Source organism: Athene cunicularia (assembly GCF_003259725.1).
Source record: "Athene cunicularia isolate RWA chromosome 13 unlocalized genomic scaffold, athCun1 chr13_part1, whole genome shotgun sequence".
Classification (NCBI taxonomy): domain Eukaryota; kingdom Metazoa; phylum Chordata; class Aves; order Strigiformes; family Strigidae; genus Athene; species Athene cunicularia.
In genome coordinates, this window is record NW_020799117.1 from 951,815 (window position 1) to 972,367 (window position 20,553).

Here is a 20,553-nt window from a genome sequence, read left to right on the forward strand (position 1 = left end):
CCGCTCGGCCTCTCCCAGCGGGGCGGCTCTGGAGACCCGAGCCAGCCTCGCTGTTCTCTTGCAGATAATTTGCGATGTCTGGGTTTGACAGCTTCAACACAGACTTCTTCCAGACCAGTTACAGCATTGATGACCAGACGCAGCCCTACGATTACAGCGGGAGGCCGTACAGCAAGTACTTGTGCATGCCCTTGTCCCTCGTGTAAAGCCCTTCGGTCGTGCTGCTTTAGTGACAGAGCCCCAGTCTGTTTGCATAGTCCGTTCAGGAAAAGATTGGAAGTTTTCCCAGCTGCTGGTGACTGGAAATGAATCCCTGCTGCTCTGCTCTATAAAGAGCACAACTTCTGTGTGTAGAGTTACGGAGCAGTTGTGTGTTGAATACTCTACCTACATTGTAAAGCAGAGATGATAAATCATACGAGTAATCGTATGAACATCTTGGGGGGGGGGAGGGGGAAAGGTTGTTGTTCTCTAAGTCCATCTCCAGTCACTCAGGAAATAAAAATTAGTTACAGGGTCAGATAAACGAGCCTGCAATGTCCGTGGTGGTGCCTGGGCTTGAGGAGGGAAGCTTGGCGGAAGCTTCGAGGTCAGGGAGCCCCGTGCGAGTGGCCAGTGGCGGGCGGGGGTTTGGCCCCTTACGTGACCGGGGTGATCCCTGCGCTAGACAGAGCAGGTCGGTGCCTCTTTGCATCCTGGAAAGGGCCACAGGGCTGGGATGGGGCTGGACTCTGCTAACACAAGGAAAGGAGGAGTGCTGGGGTTTCATTCTTTATAAGATGTTTACTGAACTCTCTGTACTCAGACTTCAAAATGTCTAGCGGCAAGAATTTATGAGTTTGTTTAGGAACAAAGGACAGCTTTGGTGAGGCTTTTTTTTTAAGATAGCAATGTATATTTTTATACATATTAAATCTGTAATAGCAAGTATTCCAAAAGCAGTATAAATTGATTTGTTAGAAAATAATTGAGAATATATGAAATATACTGACTTCCCCACCCCCCCCTCTGCATCATGTCCTGTAGGTAGATGTCACAATGTGTTTAATATCTGTATCATAATTCCTCCCTATATGTCATAATGCTGCCTGATACACATGGTGCACAAGTGAAGGGGAAAACAGCTTTTTTTTTTTGCTATGCTTATTTTTAAATGTAGAGGGGAACAAAAGTGACAGTCTGAGTAACTTTGCTCTCTAGTAGTGAGTTTGAAAATAAGCATTCTGAGTAGCAAATTAACGGTGGCATCAAATGGGCTGTCAGTGGTAATTAATGGACAATGTTGGAATAAGTTTGGGATGTAAAATTTTCCTCCTCTTTTCCAGGTCTACAGCCTGTTGTAGTAATTCAGTCCCTGGATAACGCTCGTTTCTCCAGGCTGCTGACTTAAAACCAAGAAGCAATACTAGTGTATCTAGCAAGAATGATCTTGTTTAGCTTAACAGTTTGTTTGTAAGGCTTTGGGTGAGTGTGGCTGTAGGCCCAGATCCGAGTTGGGGATCATATAATGTGACTTTTTGAAGAAGGAGGAGGAAGGATTGTTTGCTGAAACACCTCACTGAAGTTTGCTTCCTGAAAATAAGCTTTGCTTTTGCAGAGAGGTGTTTACAAGTCTGTCTCTGCCCACAATGCGATGTCGTTCTTTGCAGGCAGTATGGAGGCTACGAATACTCTCAGCAGAGTGGATTTGTCCCTCCAGACATGATGCAGCAGCAGCAGCCTTACACGGGGCAGATTTACCAGCCAACACAGACATACACTCCAACTTCAGCACAGTCTTTTTATGGAAGTAATTTTGAGGATGAGCCTCCTCTATTAGAAGGTATAACTTATGTTTTATGGCCAAAAGCCAAAACTCCTCCCAATTTGGGGATAGGTCGAGCAGCGGGGTGTGTATTCCCTGCTTCTGAAAGAGCGCAGTTGATTTGAAATTCTTGTTAATTGTGTGTGTTTGTTTAACTGTATTTTGGTATATGAAATACATGTTCTTGTGTGAGCTTTGGCAGTTTTAGAATTGTGCTCTATTACTTCACACCAGCTGTTCTGTGGGAGACAATTAAATGGATAGCATGGCTTCAGACAGCTCTTGTGACAGAACACTTGCTATTTTTGTTGTTGCAAATAATACTGACAGTTGCCCAGTTTTTGTAAAATAGATCAATGCAGTTGGTTTCGGTTGATTCTCTGGTTAGAACTGAAATCTTTCATTGCTAAAGAGGAATGCTAGACGCTGCAGGAATTCCAGTTCTGCAGACCAGACACGTAGTTAGTGTCTGGATCGATGGTTTTGGTTTCCAGCTTACAGCTGTCATTGTTCAGTACCAGACAACTGAAGAAGCCCTCCCTGTTACTGGTTAGAGAGATGGGCATTCCCACCCTGCTGTGCTTTTTTGGTTTTCTTCAAAAAATAGATGCGTCCCAGGGCCCGCGGAGGGCAGAGAGGGACGGCATTCATAACTGGGTTTTCGTGTGCTACTGTGGTCAAACAGGGTGGATGGAGACCTGAAATCATATCGGAGGGAGCTCTGGAACTCCTTTTCAGGAGACCCTGAGTGTTAAAAGGGTGGGTGGGATTTTAGTGGCTGCTTATGAAAGAAAAATCTGCTGAGGTAGTTAAGTCCAGAGAAACTACTTTGAATTAGAAATCCTTGAGCACTGGTCATTGGAGACCTGGTGAATGTCTGTGCTTCTGCTCTCGTACACGTCTGCTTTTGGGTACTTCCAGGGATGGGGTACTGGGCTAAAAGAACTCCTGGGCTGCCCCAGAACACTGCGCTTCCACCCTTACCTCATCCTCAGGAAACCACCTTGTCTGTTCTGAGCATTTGAGACCTGGAATCTGCAGAGGCAGCTCGAGGAAAGATGAATTTCTAGTCCCCATAGGATGGTACCTGGAGGAGATTTAAAAGTGGAGAGGCAGGGAAAACCTAAGAGTGAAGCAGATGAGGGCAACAGGATGTGAAAAAATGAAATAAGTATGCATAATTCTTTTCATGTAACTTGTAGAATTGGGGATCAACTTTGACCACATCTGGCAGAAGACACTAACAGTGCTGCACCCGCTGAAGGTGGCAGATGGCAGCATCATGAATGAGACTGACTTGGCTGGACCGATGGTCTTCTGCCTGGTGTTTGGGGCCACCTTGTTACTGGTGAGATATGGGCTGCAAAATGCCACTGTTTGTGCATTAATATTCTCAGAACAACTTGGCTTTTTTTCCCGGTACCTGTAGGTTTATTAGAAGGGAATTCTTGGTATGGAGGCCAAAAAAGCACGTTCTGACCAAGAAAGAGGAGCCGGGGCTCCACGCACCGCTGGCTGAAATGAATGAGTTCCCTGTCACGTCACTTCTGTGGCGTTTGAATCCAAGTCTTTGTGCTTGTTTGTTTTTTTTTTTTCATGGCAATTATTTCAATGTAATTCGTATTTATTTTCCTACTTTGCTTTTGAGGAATGTGGCTCCCTTTTGTCACAGGAATGGGAGTGCCCGAATGTTTTCAGATTTTGGGGGGTGTTGTAGATTGAGACGTCTTACTTTCAGAATCACACCTTGTCTTTTTGCAGCATCTCTGTCATCTTCTGTCTTACCAGGAATCAGAACAGTGGACACATTAAATATTTAACATTTATTTCATTTCTCCATTTAAGAGTTTATATTTGAACTCTTACTGTGTTTAATATTTGAGCCTGTTTCCCTGTTTCATTGTGTTTCTTCACTCCGTGCTCTTTATTCATTGCTCTTTAACTCAAGAGGCAAGAAAACTCAAAATTCCTGTGTAAAAAGTGATTTCCTAAGTGCTGATGAGTTAGGCATGTGTCGGTCTTGAGCCAGTCTGGTGCAACACTTCTACAGTAAACCTGCTTTCAGATTGTTTATACTTCTGAACAGGCCGGCAGCTGTTGAAGCTTGGTGGTTTTTTTAGTGAGCTTAATTGAAGTAAGATTGTGCTGGTGACTCAAAACTGCCAATTATGAAATGACAGAGTAGCAGCAAACAGTCTTTCTCATCATTGAAAGCTTCAATATTTTGAATCAGATGTTTTTTCTCTGCCTTTGGGCACTGCATTTAATTTTTGCCTAAACTTTCACATTGCTATGACACTTGGAACACAGTGTTTTGGTACAAAGGGACTTCAAGCCTACTTCTATAAGTAACTTTTATTTATGGAAACTAGGCCAGTAGAATTAATGACCATATTTATAACAGGTACATTTGGATGTTCTTTTCCCATGAAATGATTACTTTCTCCTATGTGCTTTTTTTAAAAAAATACATTGATGGTAGTGGAAGAAAACAAGCTGAGCTTAGCAAAAAGATTAAAGCAGATATGGTTGGTTTCTGTGGCGTTTGAGGAAGAAGAGGGTAAGTAAACTGGAAGTTAGTAGTGGGGGACGCCCTGTCCCGTGTTCCTGGAGCTGCGAGCACCGAGCAGTGTGTGGTTTGATGGGTGTTAGCGCGGGAAGCGTTGGTCTCATCGCTGGAAAAAGAGACGGACGTGGGATGTGTATGTCTTGGAACAACGCGTGTGTGCCTTCTGCATACTGGTAGTAGGCAAAGTTCTGATTTCGACCTTTTAAAATCGGCGTGAGTTAGTTCTGCCGTTCGCATACGGTGCTTTGCAGCTCAGCTTTTTACAGTTTACGTTGTGCCACAGCTTTGTGGAGTCTGTCACAAATTAAAGGACGCTAGGTTTGGATTTGTTAAGAAGTTCCCAATTCACAATTTTTTGTCTTTGTGCGCTAGCTCTGTAAAGATTATTATTGGAAGTAATCAGCATGAGAAGCTAGTTGATTAAACCTTAAAGGATTTGCAGCTCAGATCGAAGAATAACAGTTTGATCCTGTCCATCGAGAGAGGTAACGTTGGGATAAATGTGCCTCTTGGGTGCCTACAACATACAGACGTCCTGGGATTCCTTCCTGCTGTGGGCAAACGCTGCCTGGTGGATGTGAATGTAGGAATTGGGGGCAGGGGAAGGTGAAGACCCCCCCTGAATGTCCATTTGGGGGGACGTTGCTCCCGCTGGTCACTAACTGGCGTCACTGCTTCGCTTTCAGGCTGGGAAAATCCAGTTTGGCTACGTGTACGGAATAAGTGCAATCGGGTGCTTGGGGATGTTTTGTCTCCTGAACTTAATGAGCATGACGGGTGTCTCCTTCGGCTGCGTCGCCAGTGTCCTTGGATACTGTCTCCTTCCTATGATCCTACTTTCCACTTCCGCCATTGTATTTTCGTTGCAGTAAGTACATAAGCTTTGTGATCTGGTAAGAGATTCCTCTCCTGTGGGATGGTGGAGGAAGTTATTAAAAGGAATTGTCATGTTCAGCAATGAAGCCGCGTAGAATTTGAATGCGACAGGAATTTGTAGTAAGCGTGAAGATGCAAATATCAGCAGTCTTCAGGTGTTTACTGGATGAAAGGTGAACGCTGGTTTGAGCTGTAAGTCAGCTGGCAGCTTTTGAATACGTAGACTCAAATAACAATATCAAGTTTGTTTGCAGTCAGCTTCGAGTCTGACAGATCTCAGTACCTGTAAAGTCTACAAGTAATTGTAATTTAAGATGCAAATTTGAATTTGACAAATGGAAGAAAATCAGTGGGATTCCTCATAGCTGTACAAAATTAGGGACTGGAAAGGAAGAACTTGATGCAGTTCCTTTACTGACTGCTTTTACGTTTCATATGCACGTAGTTAGTTTGGGTTTTTTTTATATACTGTCATAACGGAATAATATCGTTCTGAAGTCTTTACTGGGACTATTTAATTCAAAAAGTCAAAGATAAAAGCCAAAATTCATCTTAGAAGCTGTAAAGGTGTTAGAAGGAGTCTAGTTAGGACTCCTATAAGCGTACATACACCAGTCTTACATGAATTCTCTTTTTTATTTCTGTTTTTACAGGGGAGTGATGGGGATAATTCTCACGGCTGGTATCATTGGCTGGTGCAGTTTTTCTGCTTCCAAAATCTTTATTTCTGCCTTAGCAATGGAAGGACAACAACTTCTAGTAGCATACCCCTGTGCTTTATTGTATGGAGTCTTTGCTCTCATTTCTGTGTTTTGAATAGACTGTCCAAACCGTTGGACTCCAGTGGGCCAAAATGAAAACATCAACTTGGAACCTTTAGTTGGACCAGAAGCAGCTGCAAACAACTGTGTAGTGTTGCTGTCACAAAACTTAGACCTGTTTTGAATCATCTGGACCGATGAAAACAAATGTCTCGTGTTCACTTTTTTAGGACTTTGAATACTGTTTTCAATTGACCTGAGGTGTCTATAGCTTTAATAAGTGTTCATGCTTATCAGGTTAATGTCATTTCTTTCCCATTCCTCTATCTTTAGCAAAGTAACTTTTGGTTGTTTATTTGAGGGTTGTGTTTTTTGTTTGTTTTCTCTTTTTTTTAGGGGAGGGAGGGAGAAGCGTTGCAGTTATAAAATGATAGATTTTTATCTGGAAAAGTTAACGGAACTGCACTTGCAGTAGATTTGCGGTACTCTGAATAAATCTGCAGTAATAAGGAACCTGTTTCCTTACCCTCTTACCAACAGCAAAATGCACAAATGAACACAAGCAATTAGAGCATTTTCTATATTTTGACAAATATACTCTTAAGCTCTTTGGTCTCATTTCTTTGTTCATTTGATGTGATGGTATTTCAGGATTTAAGATACTTAAATTATGATTTAGAAAACAGATGCTTAAAAGGGATCTGTAATTCTGTCACATTTGAACTCTGAATACATTTGGATGTCTAAGTAGCTATATGTTAACTTGGATTTCTGAAGATGACTTCAACTAGAGTCTCTTTTCCTAACGGTGCACATACTGGTAGATGAAGAGTAATCTCTTTTGCAGTACTTCCAAGGAAAACACCATTTTGGAAATGTTATGCTTGTCAGTATTGTAGTTACTGTAAAATAATTTAAGGCGTATTGATTAAATTTTCCTTAGATTTTGAAAAATGCGTTTGATTTTTCTAATCTTTCCTTTTTAATGGGGTTCAGTTATGCGAAGCAAAATCATATTTAAAGCTGTTCAGTTAGTGGATTGGCTATTTGCCTCAGTCACCATGAGAAGCACAACGAGGTTGTGATGTTAGTCACAAGAAGTCTTCCAAGTGTGAGAAGTGAGAAAGCAGAAATTGTTCTTCAGCACTTGCTAATTCTTAAAACACGAAAAGGATCCAGGCATGGCTTAACTCATACTGGGGAGGGGTTTGCGGGGTGGTGTGGTACGTTAACACCTTCTGGTAAGGCTCAGGGTGAAAATGCATCCTCGGAGGGAAACTGCTCCTAGTGACACGTGAATGAATGGTTGCGAAGGCTCAGCACACTCTCTGTTCACTCTTTCCTTAGTCCTGCACGTTGTCCTAAAAATACCTTCCTAGTGCCACCAGAAGCTACTGACGGCCCTTTGCTGTTGGCCTGGGCCAGCTTTTGATCGTGGCACTGGGAGTTGTGGGAAGTGTCATCTGAGCATAAAGCCCCTGAGTCCCGTGCCCAGATGCCCAAAGCCCTGACCCGCGGTTGGGGCTGTAACTGGCTGTTACAATGAATTTTAAAACTCAAGACACAGATAAAACACTTCAGTTTCCTCCCAGAAGCAAATTCAAGAGCTCAGATAATTTTTTACTTTGATATGTTTATTGCAAGTTATCATCCTAAATAAAACGGTGAGTTGATTTTTATTAAGCAAAACATTTTACTCTGTACTTTGTAGTTCTGATTTCTTCAGATGAGTATGCCGCGGCTGCCCTGGCGCACAAAGTTCTTACTGCTTTTAATGAAGAACATTACCTGCTGGTGGAGCATGATGTCCTGTATTTGTGCAAATAAATTACACCGATTATCTTTACTAATGAGGCCTAATTAAATGCAGAATTGTTCTAGTAAGTATAAAAGCCCACAAACTTTCTTGAGCATATCAGGTTCTAATTCTCAAATAACTGTATTTTTGTGAAGTGGCTGATTAAGCTTACCTTGCATAGACAAATGTGGGTCACTTCTTAAGGCTTGTGCCGATTCTGTGGATCGCTTCCAGGGCGATTATGTCTGTGTTAAAGCGTTATTCATAATAACCTTTTCTCTCACCGCAGCACGAGCAAGCTAAGTGCCCAGGAAAAACATTAGAATTCACTCATCTCAGTGTAGCACCGGCCATACAGCTGCTGAGTTTGGAAAGGCCGTATGAAAAGGTATTTATTTAGATCTATTATATATGTTCACCAAGTCCTTGCTCTGGCCACAAAGGATCCTACACGCTCTCCTCGAGCTGCAGGGTCTGGCCGGTGAGTTTCGGGAGCACTTTGTGTTCTCCAGCCCTCGGTGTGGAGTGTTTAGCAAGTGGATTTCTAACTTCTCCCCGGGGCAGGAGAGAAGCGGGGGGGTGTAGAAGGTCCAACGCTCTAATTCATAGAGGGCTTCATAAAAACAAGATGTTATGTCTAGACTGGTAGTCCTAAATACCCCAAATTCCCGGTACATTAATTAATGTGATTCCATTGACTGTTTATTGCCTTTCCAAAGTCAATTCCATTGATTTTCTGTGATAATGTTTTGTCCTAGTTCTTGCTTCGGTTTTGGTTACACTTCAGACGATTTAATCTTGCCGTGTCATAGAATGACAAGATTGTATGCTGTAATTCTTTACTTCCGTATTTGCCTTTCATATTTAGTAGGACTTTTTATTCTTTTTACTTTCTAAATCTGATCTCTTCCCCCACAGTCTGTTCACATCGGTATTCTCATCCAGTTTTCAGATGGAATACCAACATTACTTGCTTCCATCCTGCATTGTCTGTTGACATTTTCATGTTACTCAGCTTAAAGTGTTCAAATATGAATGCGAGTGTTGCTTTTTTAAAACCACTGCTGTTATCACACCCAATCTTGAAATTACTTCCTATTCTACAAAAGTTAAGTGTTACCTTTCCTGGTTTGTCCTTTTTTTTGTCCCGGTTTGTGGATGTTTCCACAGTAGCTTTGTTTGGGGGGCAGCTGCTGACTGCAGCTCAGCTGGTTTCTGTAGGCAACGTTTCCGTAAGTACCAACAAATCTTTTACTAAACTGTGTTTTTTCTGTGCCCCTGTGCCTTTCAGCTGTGTTGGTGTTGGCATCTGTTCTTGAGGGGCTGTTGCTGGTTTAGCGATGGATGAATACCTTCAGAAGCTGCAGAGAGCAGGGACTGATGTGGTGCTTTGTGGGAAGCCAGATGTTCCTCATCCTCGCAGCTGGAGAGGAGCCTCCTGGGTCTGTGGGGGGGTCACCGACACTGCTCACACTCTCGCCGCCTCCTCCCCAAAGCAACGACCTTCTTTCCAGGGAGAGGAGCGCTCCAGGCCGGGGTACTGGAGAGACGTTGTCTGGGTCTGTGATAAGCACCTGGAATACCCTTAGGCTTCGCTCCAGGTATCAGCACCAGGATGTTTTCAGGGGATAACCCGTGCAGGAGGGAGCTGGGACTCCTGTTCTCGGGGAGCAGCGGTTGGGGTTGGGCACACGCTCCGTGGTGCAGGGGCTGGGCTGGGAGACAGCCAGAGCCCTCGGTGGGGCCGAGCTGCTCACTAGTGCGCTAACGGTGCGTTAGTTCATGTCAACAGCATCGTTTAAAAGTTTGTGAATGTTTTTCAGGAGCTCCGTTAGCTAAAAGAGCCCCGCTGCGCCCTGCCCCTTGACTTCCCTGGACAGGCTGTCGGTCCCGGTGTGCTTTGGTGTGTCTGCTCTTAACCTTACACAAAAACGGAAGGAATGGAGTAACCGGGACTTGCCATTTCCTGCTTCTCCACAGGGTGGGCCTGCAGCATGTCTGCTGCGCCGCGACGCTCCCCACGCGCGAGGCAGGACTCGGGCTGGCACTCGGGCTGGCACGGCTCCGCGCCAGGAAGCCTTTCCCCTCCTTTCCCTCCTTGCCCTCCTCGCTCGCCTGCCCCGACAGCAGTAGCAGTCACGCTCGCAGGCAGGCGAGCAGCTAACGCTGTCGGGCTGGGTTCTGTCCCCTGCCATGGGGAAGGGAAGGGTTCCAGTCGTGGCCTGTGACATGAGCGGAGATGCCGCGTGTGCTGGGGAGCCCTCCTGGCAACGGGAAACCTTCGCTACGTCTCATTCTTTGTGAAAAGCTGTAATATTTCTCACTGGCTTTTTTTTTTTTCTCGTTACCAGGAGGTCTCTTTGGTTTTTGTACATGGTCCAAAAGCACATAGAATGATTTTTCTCTGGGTAATTCAGTGCCTTTCCAAGTGTTGGGCGATACAGGCAGGCGAGCTCTTCCGAGCGTGGATCCCGCTGTGCTGTCGTGTTGTCTTGGTATCTTTTGTCCACGTAAGTTGACAGCTCCTTCCTTTACTTTTAAAATTTAGTTAAATAGCATCCCTCTCAAAACTAAATTTATTTACAAAATCTATGAGATTAAAAGAGTTTTTTGAAATACTTCTTGTTGCTTAGGAGTTGCAAGCCCTAATAGCTCAAGATGTGAGGACCTCGGGCTATTGATTGTGGCTATCCCTGAGTGCCCTGTGAGATGGGGAAGTTCTCTTGTCCTGCTTTGTAGACAAGGAATGGAGTAAGGAGCTGTATGTAATTTGTGTAAGTCCTGCTGCATTTGGCCATCTTTACCCCGGCAAAACATAATGGGGTGTTTCTCCTGGAGGGGGGGGGGGTGGAATTCTCAGCCCAGCTCTCTGGGACACAGTTTGAAAGTGGGAGGAGGTTTTGTAATTGGAAAGTCTGTTGATTGTGTTTGCCAGCTTTGTGCTTTGCTAATCAAAGCCAGCAGGCCATTAGCCAAGCAGCAGGCCATGCTTTAGGAAGGACTGCAAGCATTGTGCTCTTAAGGGCATTCTTTTTCTCCTATTATTTCTTTGCTTTATTGCAGGAAGCACTGACATTAGAAAAGCGAGGGTTCTTTGGCCCTCATCGGGCATGGTGAAGTGGAAGATTGTCTAAAATTAGACGCTAGTACTGGAACAGGCCTCTCTCAAAAATTGTCTTGTAATTATGTGTCTTTAGGAAGGCGGGCGTTGCTCTGTTTCTTTACACGCTAAACCCCACCGCATCACCCTTGGAATTACGGTGCTCTTACCCTACATATTTCTATGATTTCTATGCGTTTTTTCCCAATGTTCTTGCTTTTCTCCTGTTAGCGTAGGAAAATCTAATGTTCTTGCATACCTGCCTTACCTATTGATCTACCAGACCTATTCACTTTTCGGGCATGGAATTTGCATCCGCTCCCGTGCCAGAGCCGCAGCCGAAGGGAAGAAGCCGCCTGTGCGTCCATCGGAAGGACGAGCCCAGCTCTCACGGGCCTCTCTCCACTGCAGTGACCCACACTTCCCATCGGGCTTTGGACCAGACCCTGCCTAAAGCACTTTACCCGCTCTGTTTTCTCAAGTTTGGAGAATAATGATTTATTGCCAAAGAGGAGTCGGGAAGATTCCCTCTCTCCGGACTGCCGGTTCCCTGGCACAGAGGGTCGGGTGGTTCCTGTGGCACAGGCAGTCGTTTTGCCTCTGTGATTGCACGGTTTGCATCTCGTGTTGCTAAATGTGCTACAAGAGGGGAGTTCACCTTGGCTATTCTCCCCCGTGCGGCTTGCCCACCCAACGGCCTCTCAGAGGGGCCCACTGGAGATGTGGGTTAGTGGCCCAGCTCAGCATGGGACCCAGCACTTTTTGCCAGAGTTTCCAGGCCTGTTGGCAGCAAGCACTAGCGAAGGCTTATCTTCCACAGTTTTTATGAATCCAAACTCGAGGCCGTTTGGGCCTCAGGGTAAAATCCAGGCGTTCTTACTTGGGGCTGATTTATCCCACTCTGGTGGGTGCCAGCTTCTCATTTTTTTTCCAGGCAGAATTCCCATTTAGCTCAACAGGAGACTTAGCTGAATCAGCAAGATGAATATTTGGCCAATAATTATGTCAGGCAAATCTGGACAAATGCCCTTCATTGCGACTGAACCTGAGAGACTCGGACGCTTGGCTGGTACCTCTCCTCCGGACAGCGTTGGACCCAAGCGATGTCCAGCCTCCCGAGCCTGCGCTCAGACCAGCCACATCCGCAGAGAAAAGAATTTGTGTTGAGAGATTGATGCCAGCTCCTTACCTCAGACATGTAGAGTCTGAAAAAAGTGTGTGCATAGAGGCCTTTTGTTCTAGTAGAGGACGCAGTCTCAAGAAGTGAAAATCCACCTTAAAAACTTACTGTATTAACCTGCTCATGTTCACTTACCCAAGAAAGTTTAAGGTCATATTGTCCTCGTACCCTCAAGAAAAACACTGAAGACTCATGACATGTTACAGAGGATTTTAATGAGTTTGGTGCCTTTTTCTTTCTTTAATCTCCACTTTATCAATACGAGTCAATCTTCTGATTGTTTTAGTGGCTAGTTTAAACCTTAATTACCAATAGGAAAAGATAATCTAGCATCTTAGCAAGGCTCTGCTGGTAGTGCAGCTGCTTTACTGACTCACAAATCGAAACATTTAAATTCAGGATGATTGTCTCATTCCAGTTTTGTCCCAATTAAAAATTACGGGTTCAGACAAGGTTAGGAGATCTGAAGAATGCCGTGTCTGCACTTAACTAATGCCAACAGCAGATGTCACATTACTTGCCGCTCTACTTTCTTACAGATTCATTTAGATAAATTCTGCCGAATGCCCATTTGGTCCGTTTTAAAAGCCCTGAGCCTGCAAGGTACAGAATTACCTTTAATCATTTTATATGGGATTTGAAAAATTTTAACATTCCCCTTAGGATACAGGAGTGATTTTTATCTTTTGGAATAGAGTGGTCCAGGAAAGTCAGATGGGGTTCTCTGCGCAGCACCCCCTGAAACCACAGACTTCTGGCTGCCTTGGCACCGCCTCGTGCTCGGCGGAAGATCAGTCTAGTGGCTGCACTCATGGAATTGGACCCAGATTTCCTGAAGGCAGAGCCCCCCCGTGTCAGGGCCGTTTTCCAAGAGTTAACACCCTGGCTGGGTTCTGTGGCCGCCTCCCCCCTGCCCTCTGAAGGCTGCTCGTTCCCACTCCTCTGCATTCCGCTGCAGAAGGTCAGGGTGGGACCAGAGAAGTCCATCACCTGGTGTAACGGCAAGATGATCTCATTTCTGACCTGTCCTTTAGAACTCCAGCTGGAGGAAATGGCACAATCTCCCTTGAACACCTTGTCAGTGCTTTGCTAACTTTATGATTAGGAAATGGTTCATGATGTCAGGCTTATTTCTTCCTCCCTTTAATGCACTCTATTATTACTATTCTATCCACAGTGGACACGAAAGGCAGCTTATTCTCTTCCTTTTGGCAGCAGCCTCTTACATAATGGTGAACTTGTTCTAGTTTCCCCTGTCGTTCTTCTCTTTTCTTGAAAAAAAACTGACTATCCACTGCAATCCCCAAATCCTCTCCTACAGAAGTGCCGCTGAGCCCGTCTTGTTTACAGGCGTTGACATTTCTTTAAAAGCGTTGTGCACTGTACAGAATTCCGTCTGAACGATTCAGATCATTTCTCCAATTTATGTAGATCATTCTGAACTCTAATCCCATCTCCAAAGTGATCGCGATGCCTTCCACTTTGTTATCTTTAAATTTCTTTGCGTTTCACCCCCCGTGTTGATTGAAATAGTGGATAGTGCAGACGGAGGGTGGGGTCTCTCGCCTGCATTTTCTCGTGGTGCAGTCATCATTTTGCGCTCACATTTCAACCTTTAGAGTAATTTTTTCTGAACTGTGTTTCTCATAAGCCGGTGTCACATCAGCTTCTTCCCTGTCTTTAATAAGCCCAGTTAGCTGGGGAAGGAGATAACTAGGTTCTCCTAACCTGCTCTCTCTCCATTACAAGCCCATAGTGGCTGTTTGTTATCACCTCATTTTCTTCTGTGTATCTACAGATGGATTCTTTTAATTCTTTTCCAGCCTCCTTACAGGCATTAGCATTTGTTCCTCAGGCCCTCCTCTTAAAAAGTGCTTTGTTTGTCCCTCCGTAACCCCATCCCCGCGCTGGCAGCACACATTCTCAAGATGATCGCAGGTGTCTGAGCAATTGCTCTGTCTGGTTCCCTGAGCATCCTCCAGTACCATTTAACAAAGCCTCCATGGACACACGATTTACAGAAATAGTCTTTAACCTTTTAAGGGCTTAAGCGTTTGGTCACAGCTGGTGTTTTGATGAGGGCTCACATACAAAGGGCATGTTAACCTCCGCATCACCCAGCAGCACTGGCCTCCCTTCCCTGTTAAGGAACGACCACGTACTTTGCTTTTATCTTTTGTTCTAAGTCTCTTAGTCTTGTTTGCAGCTTTGTTTACAGATCACTTATTATTCTTCCTTTTACCTCAGCGTAGGCTGCTTGTTTTTCCGTATCTTTACTAGAAGAACACGCATCAAATTTTCTTTGATGGCCTCATTTACTGTCATCAGCCATTGAGACGTTATTTGGAGAAGAAGCTGAAATAATCAGACTAGAGTATTATAAAAATAGCGCTCCGTGGTTTGACCTTCTTGATGCCTTTCAGACATACGGTTTCATCACTGAATATTTTGGGTCTACTTCAGTCTTTAAATACATGCAAAACGGTGACTTTGAGTGCTTTTGGATTACGCAACACGTGAGAAGGCGGCCCTTGCTTTGCTTTGAATTGTTTGTTTGCAGGACTATTGGCTCAGTCCTCTGCAAATCGGGTTGCTGATTTTAGCAGCCAGCCTTGAGTTAAGCAAGTCTGGGAGTTAACTGGCCTGAGATCAGTTTATCAATTGTAAAATGGGATTGCTAATTCTGGAGCTGCAGCCGTGGGCGGAGGAGTAGGGGGAGTTTGTCTGAAGGCAAACTGAACTCGCAGAGGCGAGCCGGGGCAGCGTTCTCCATCCAGCGCTTTTCCCACCAAAAAGGCGCGCTTCGGTAAAACACTGGAATCGTTTAATTACATTTGCTTGAGTAAAAGCCACAGCAGTTGTATTGCTCTTGAAAGCTAAAGAATGAGAAGGGATCTGTGGGTATAATCTTACGTGGAGAAACGCCCCGGGGGTGGGTTTCAGTAGCAGCGGTTCGGTGACAAGAACATCTGCTTGATGAGCGGCAGTGGGCTTTAATGTTTCCTCTGGCTATTTTATGCTCCTCTAGAATTCTTATACTCAGACTCCTTTTATCTAAACTAGATGTACTTAACTCTCATGTAATAGTAGGTTTGATCTGGAGGTTGAGAATTCACAGTTTTTTATGTCAGTAACGGCTTTCTGAGCGGGGCAGATGTTTCATGTTAACTTAATTTCAGTGTCCTTTAGACCGAACGCGTTTGTTTATTCCTGTGTTTACACAACCAAGATGATAACGGTTCTGATGCCATGGGGGAGTTTATTTCTGTTCGTTTATTTAATGTTTAGATAACATTACCTGCTTTAATATCACAGTTTGTGTGGGGGGTTTTTGTTGTTTTTTTTTCAATTGAACAGGCCTCTCATTTCACTCGTTAATCTCTGGTGATTTCACTGTCATATCTGAATAAAGCATCAGAAATAAATTTTAAATATGCATATTGACAAAAGACAAGAAGATTGTGACTATGAACGATTGATTGGTCCAAGCCCACATCACTGGATTAATTCTTCACTCCTTTGCACCACTGTTAATTTGGAATAAATTTGCAGCCATCGAGTGGTCTTCACTCGTGCGCCAAGTATAAAGATCTTAATGTCCTGCCTGAGGTTTAATTGAGCTTTAAGGGCCTAATTCTGCCTCAAATCTCTTCTTATTTTTGCTTCAGACCTGGAGCGAACGTGGAGTTTAAATTTGTAAACGATCCTCCTATCTACGTATTAGCTAGGGGTAGTTTTCCCACCCAGTCTTTGCTTCCCTCACCAGGGCGGAGGCTGCGGCGCGTTGCTCTGGCTGCCGAGGCCGCTCTGGAGCAGATCGCGGAAGCCCAGGCACGCGTGGAACGGGACTGCCTGTTCCACACGGTACTCCTGCCCCTTCTCGTGACATCTGTTGTGAGCATACAGCGACTGACCTACAGAATGCCAGGAGGGAATAAAGCCACGAAAGGTCTCAGAGCTTCAGAGTGAGGTAAATCGTGGGTTGTAATGTGTTTAACAAATGGTCATGGAAAACACAGGAAAAGAGAGAGGGAAAACACGTTCCCTGGCCATGAAGTTGTTTAAATGTAAGAGTCAGGAGCACGGTTCAGTTGGGAATTTTCTTGGCTTTTCCCTGCGTAAATAAATCATCCCAGCGTACATAGTGGACGTGGTGATAGATAGTAAATTCTACCCTGGAAGGCCCTCGCCCCGCGCTCCCCTCCCTGTGGCGGGACCAATCGCTGCACGAGGCCAGGCTGGAGCCCGACCCTGGGCGTGGTGGGGGGATGCTCCTGGGGGTGCTCCCAGGTGGGTCTGGCCGTCTGCAGGGCCAGGGGTCGAGCGGTGCAGGGGATGCAGCGGAGCCCACAGCGAGCCCACGGCTCACACAAAGTGGAGATGAACCTCCTGTTAAGACACAGCAAGTGTTTCCTTTCCCATCTGAGTATAACGGGGTCTGAGGCAGCTTTCTGCCTGTAGACAGGACGCAGAGGATAAATGGTCAAAAAAAACCCCAACCCCAGCAAAAAAACAAACAAAATAACCACCAAAACCCTCCCTTGGTTCTTCTTTGTACTTTTTTGCATCCAGTGTCTTTCAGATAGTTTTTACAAGACATCCAAAATTGTACCTTGTAAAAAAAAATACATCGGTTTAAGTAGGGAATAGGAGCCAAAAAGAATAGCAATGCCTTTTCTGTTTGCTTGCATGGAAATGGCAAAACAACCAATTATTTTTCTGCAGGTTCCTTTTATTTGCATTTGAGGAATAGATGACAGGAAAAGAACTCAGGGAGCGAATCCACGCGGTGCAGAGCCCGATCTCCAGCTCGGCCACAGGCTGCAAACCCGCCCGTTGTTCATTGTGGCAGCAAAGCCTGGCTAGCAGGGGAAAAACCAAACCAAAACTGGCTAAGGAGAAGCACAGGATGTTAATCTGCCATTAAATCGGACTGGCGGTGTGAACAGCTGACGGACTGCAGATTACAGTAAGAAGCAGGAGGACAAAGTTGGCAAGAGGTGAACAGGCAAAGTTAAAAGTTCTCAGCCTATTGATTATCAATGAATTCCTGGGATGGGTGTGACTTGTGCTCAAATACCATCTGTTATGAGCTTCGGGTGCTCATCAGCCCCTTTCCAGTCCAAACTGGGAGCGCAGGGATGGGCCTTCCCATCCCAGCCAGCTCCTGTAGGGACCAGCCTGGAGCACCGATGGGCGCAGGCGGGTGCGTTGCCTGCGAGGACGCGGCCCCGGGGGCTTCCATCCCGTCCCACCTCCCTCTCCCGCACAAGCAGAACCGAGACTTTCCCGTCCCGCAGGAGAAGCTGCTGTAGCAGCACCCCCCAGCTCTCCAACCACCCGCCCGCTCTAGGCAAGCTCTGGCTCTTCTGCTCGGGCCCGGAGCCTGCACACACCGTTCTTACCGACTCGCCGACTGCCTGAGCCCTTCTCCAGGCTGGGGGGACCCGTCTGCCAGCACGGGGAGGGAGCGGCCACGCACAGCCCCTCTGCAGGGGCCAGGAGCTGGGACTGAGGGGTGGGGGAGAGGAGGGAAGGGCCGGCAGGGAGCTACCAAAATAATTATTTCCAATTGAATCACAGAAGCTGTAAAAACCGCTGCCAGCCTGACTTTTATAACCGTTAAGTAGTCATACCCAATACTCCTTTTTATTCTCGAATAATAAATGTTATTGAAATAATTTCTCTCCATCATGAATTACATATGAATGTGGTATTTATAATCTATTACAAATTTGAGCAGCATGAAAATATTCCAATTGGGTTATTTCAGATCATGTTTTTTAAAGCATTAAAGTGTATCCTAGCGATGCTCTATGGTACCTGCAACTCACAGCCAGAACTATGTGTCACGTTGATATGAAGAATACTGGTTTTCAATAGTTCAGTAATTCTGCTGCACAATACCTTATTCTTACCCTGGAGTCCAGCTCTGGGTGAGAAAACTAATTTTACTGACCTGGAGAATCTCACCGGCTGAAACTCAGCAGAGTTTGATATACTGGGGATCCCAATGGACTTCAAATACTGGAGGTAAGGGGAAAAAAAAAAAGTCTTTAAAATCCTTTCCTGGCCCCGTTCCTTGCCAATGCAGAGCTATTCCTTTCTCCGCACAATCCAGGCCACTGCGAACCACACTCAGGAGATTCCGTTGCGCTGCTGAAAGGCAAAGCATCCCTGCGCAGAGGGACCTGCCGCGGGGGTGCTGAACTCCCCTTTAACCAGGCACCTGGAAGCATCTGCGCTGGCAAAACACCACAACAGGTTTTGTCCTTCTGCCGCAACCTGTAATAAATTGTCTTCACTGACTTGTAGGGGTTTTTTCTCCTACTGCCATCTGATTGTTCTGTCTGTACGAGGGAGGCTGCGTGCTCTTCGCGCGCGCAGCGTTTTTGAGGAGGCACTAGTGTTCCCGTGCTGTAAGGAGCTCGGAAGCGTTCACGTTCAGCCCTCTCCCCGCGTCTGCCTCCAGCACATTTGTTTGTTTTTGCTCTGGATTGCTCAGCAGATGAATGAATAATGACAGAGGCCATTTCTTGTTCCTTCATTATTTTCAAAGCAAATACAGGCAGAACCCTGGAGAAAATACAGCTAAGCTAAATTTTGAAATCGTAAAATGCTGGCAGCAGCTAGATAATATTCATTTAAAACATCAAGCTGAAGCTCTGAAACCTCTCTTCAGTTCGCACAGTAATTTGGCTGGAAGTATGTTCTACGGGAGTTTTTTCCATGGAAACCTGAAGTGTAATCCCCCAAACAACTCACTTCGCTCCCATGTCTATGGGCTTGGTGTTTAGATACCACCCGGCTGTGTTAGGCTGGTTGCTATGGCCCTGGCTTCTTTTTCATACAACCTCTGATTAATCCCCTAACCCCTGCAAGAAGTTGGAGGGCTGCTATCCGAACGTGCCATCGGGAGGTGCTGGGTAGAGGTGGGCTTGCTACATGCAGAAACGCTGCTGGTCGCTTCCACGGAGCTCTGGCGGTATAAACAGCCTTGGCCCGCGCTCCTACAGCCTCCCCGTCCCCTCGCGCCGCTGCTGAGACTTGGCGCTGCAGGAGATTTTTCAGCCGTCATCCCACCCCATCGCTGGGGCCGGGGCTGCCGCGGGTCCCTTCCCCAGCTCCAGCCCCTCGCAGACCTGCACGTGGCAGGCTCGGGCCTGGGTCCCCAAACCTGATGCCTTTACCCGGCTCTTCCCTGTTATCATCAAGTTTCTGTTGTTCCCAGCCCGCAGCTAGGCGAGGTGGCAGGTCCGCGGGCGATACATCTGGGCAGGAGAGCTGAGCTGACTTTCCAGAGTAACCCGCGAACGCAACACCTGACGAGCTTAGAAAGCCAATGAAGCGTCACGGGTTATAATTCTGCTCCGGTTTTCTCCTACTATAAAATGCCTTTTCCCTTTTTACCGGTCTCAGCTCATCCAGTTTACAAAAACGTTGGTTAATTATTATCATTTCTGCATCACAGAGGGAGAAATTGAGACACAGAGAAGGGGAATGATTTGTCTGGAGATCACTGAGGGGGCAAAGCAGAACCAGTCTAGGTCCCCAGTTCTGCTGGGAAAACAAAGCCACAGCAAAAGTTACCTCCTGCTCGTTAACCTAGACCGTTATCAGCAACCTCTCTGCATCCTTCTCTGAACCAATAAACTATATTTATATTGCTGTGGTTCTCAATACTTCCCACCGTTTTCAGCCTTTGTTTCAACTCGCGGGCTGGGGGATTCTCCTGATCGGATGGATATCTGTAACGCACGTGTCGGTATAGGAGCAGAGCACTCGAGGCTCTACAGGCAGTGGAAGTAAACAGGGTCTATCAGGTCCTTTTCTTACCCTGAAGTGGGCTACCGCGATCGGTCAGACGAGTCGCGCCCTTTGACCAGAGCGGGATGTCTGAGACACGCAGGAGGCCTCTGTGCCCCGTGGGGTGCTCCCCTCCCGCGGCCGGAGCAGGGCCCAAGGCTGGCTCACGCAGGGCACGTGTCCCCGCGGGAGGGGACCCTCTGTGCTGGGCACACGCGGCGGGGTTGGCAAAGCCGCCGGGGTTTCCCTAAACCTGGGGTGAAGCGTGAGCGCGGGCAGAGCGTCCCCAACCTCGAATCTCCCTTTCACCAGGAGAAGCAGCACCAACAGTGACCCTTCTTCCCAGCATCACCCTGTGGCCTTGCTTGCTAGCCAAAATACCTCGAGAATGTCGAATGCAGGATGAGCAAAGGCGAAAGCAGAGCGGTTTGACCTCAGACCCGCCGACCGCAGCGGCTCTGCCGCGGGGGGCCGAGCAGCAGCAGTTGGACTGAGCATCCCCCGCCGACAAAACCCGAGCGCCAAGTTCCCAGCGCCCATTTTCCTGTGCCACTAGATGGCAATCGCTGTATTCCACCTTCTCTCAGCCGCTGGAATGTTTGCGGCTCGGCTCTGCGCCCCGGCGGGATGGATCCCTTCCCCAGGGGAGCGCCAACGGG

General features: G+C 46.4%; 1 protein-coding gene and 1 long non-coding RNA gene across 2 annotated transcripts; both read left to right on the plus strand.

The window, feature by feature from the left end:
- Positions 1-19: 19 nt before the first annotated feature.
- Positions 20-6,958, plus strand: YIPF5 (Yip1 domain family member 5). Its single transcript, XM_026858436.1, has 5 exons — positions 20-175; positions 1,650-1,822; positions 3,007-3,152; positions 5,060-5,241; positions 5,903-6,958. The coding sequence occupies exons 1-5, from the start codon at positions 75-77 to the stop codon at positions 6,063-6,065; spliced, it is 765 nt and encodes a 254-aa protein (XP_026714237.1). The 5' UTR covers positions 20-74; the 3' UTR covers positions 6,066-6,958.
- Positions 6,959-8,086: 1,128 nt separating this feature from the next.
- LOC113485255 lies at positions 8,087-17,052 on the plus strand. The gene is made up of 3 exons (XR_003399389.1): positions 8,087-8,196; positions 15,855-15,982; positions 16,814-17,052. It is a non-coding gene; the product is annotated as an uncharacterized LOC113485255 (long non-coding RNA).
- Positions 17,053-20,553: the final 3,501 nt, after the last annotated feature.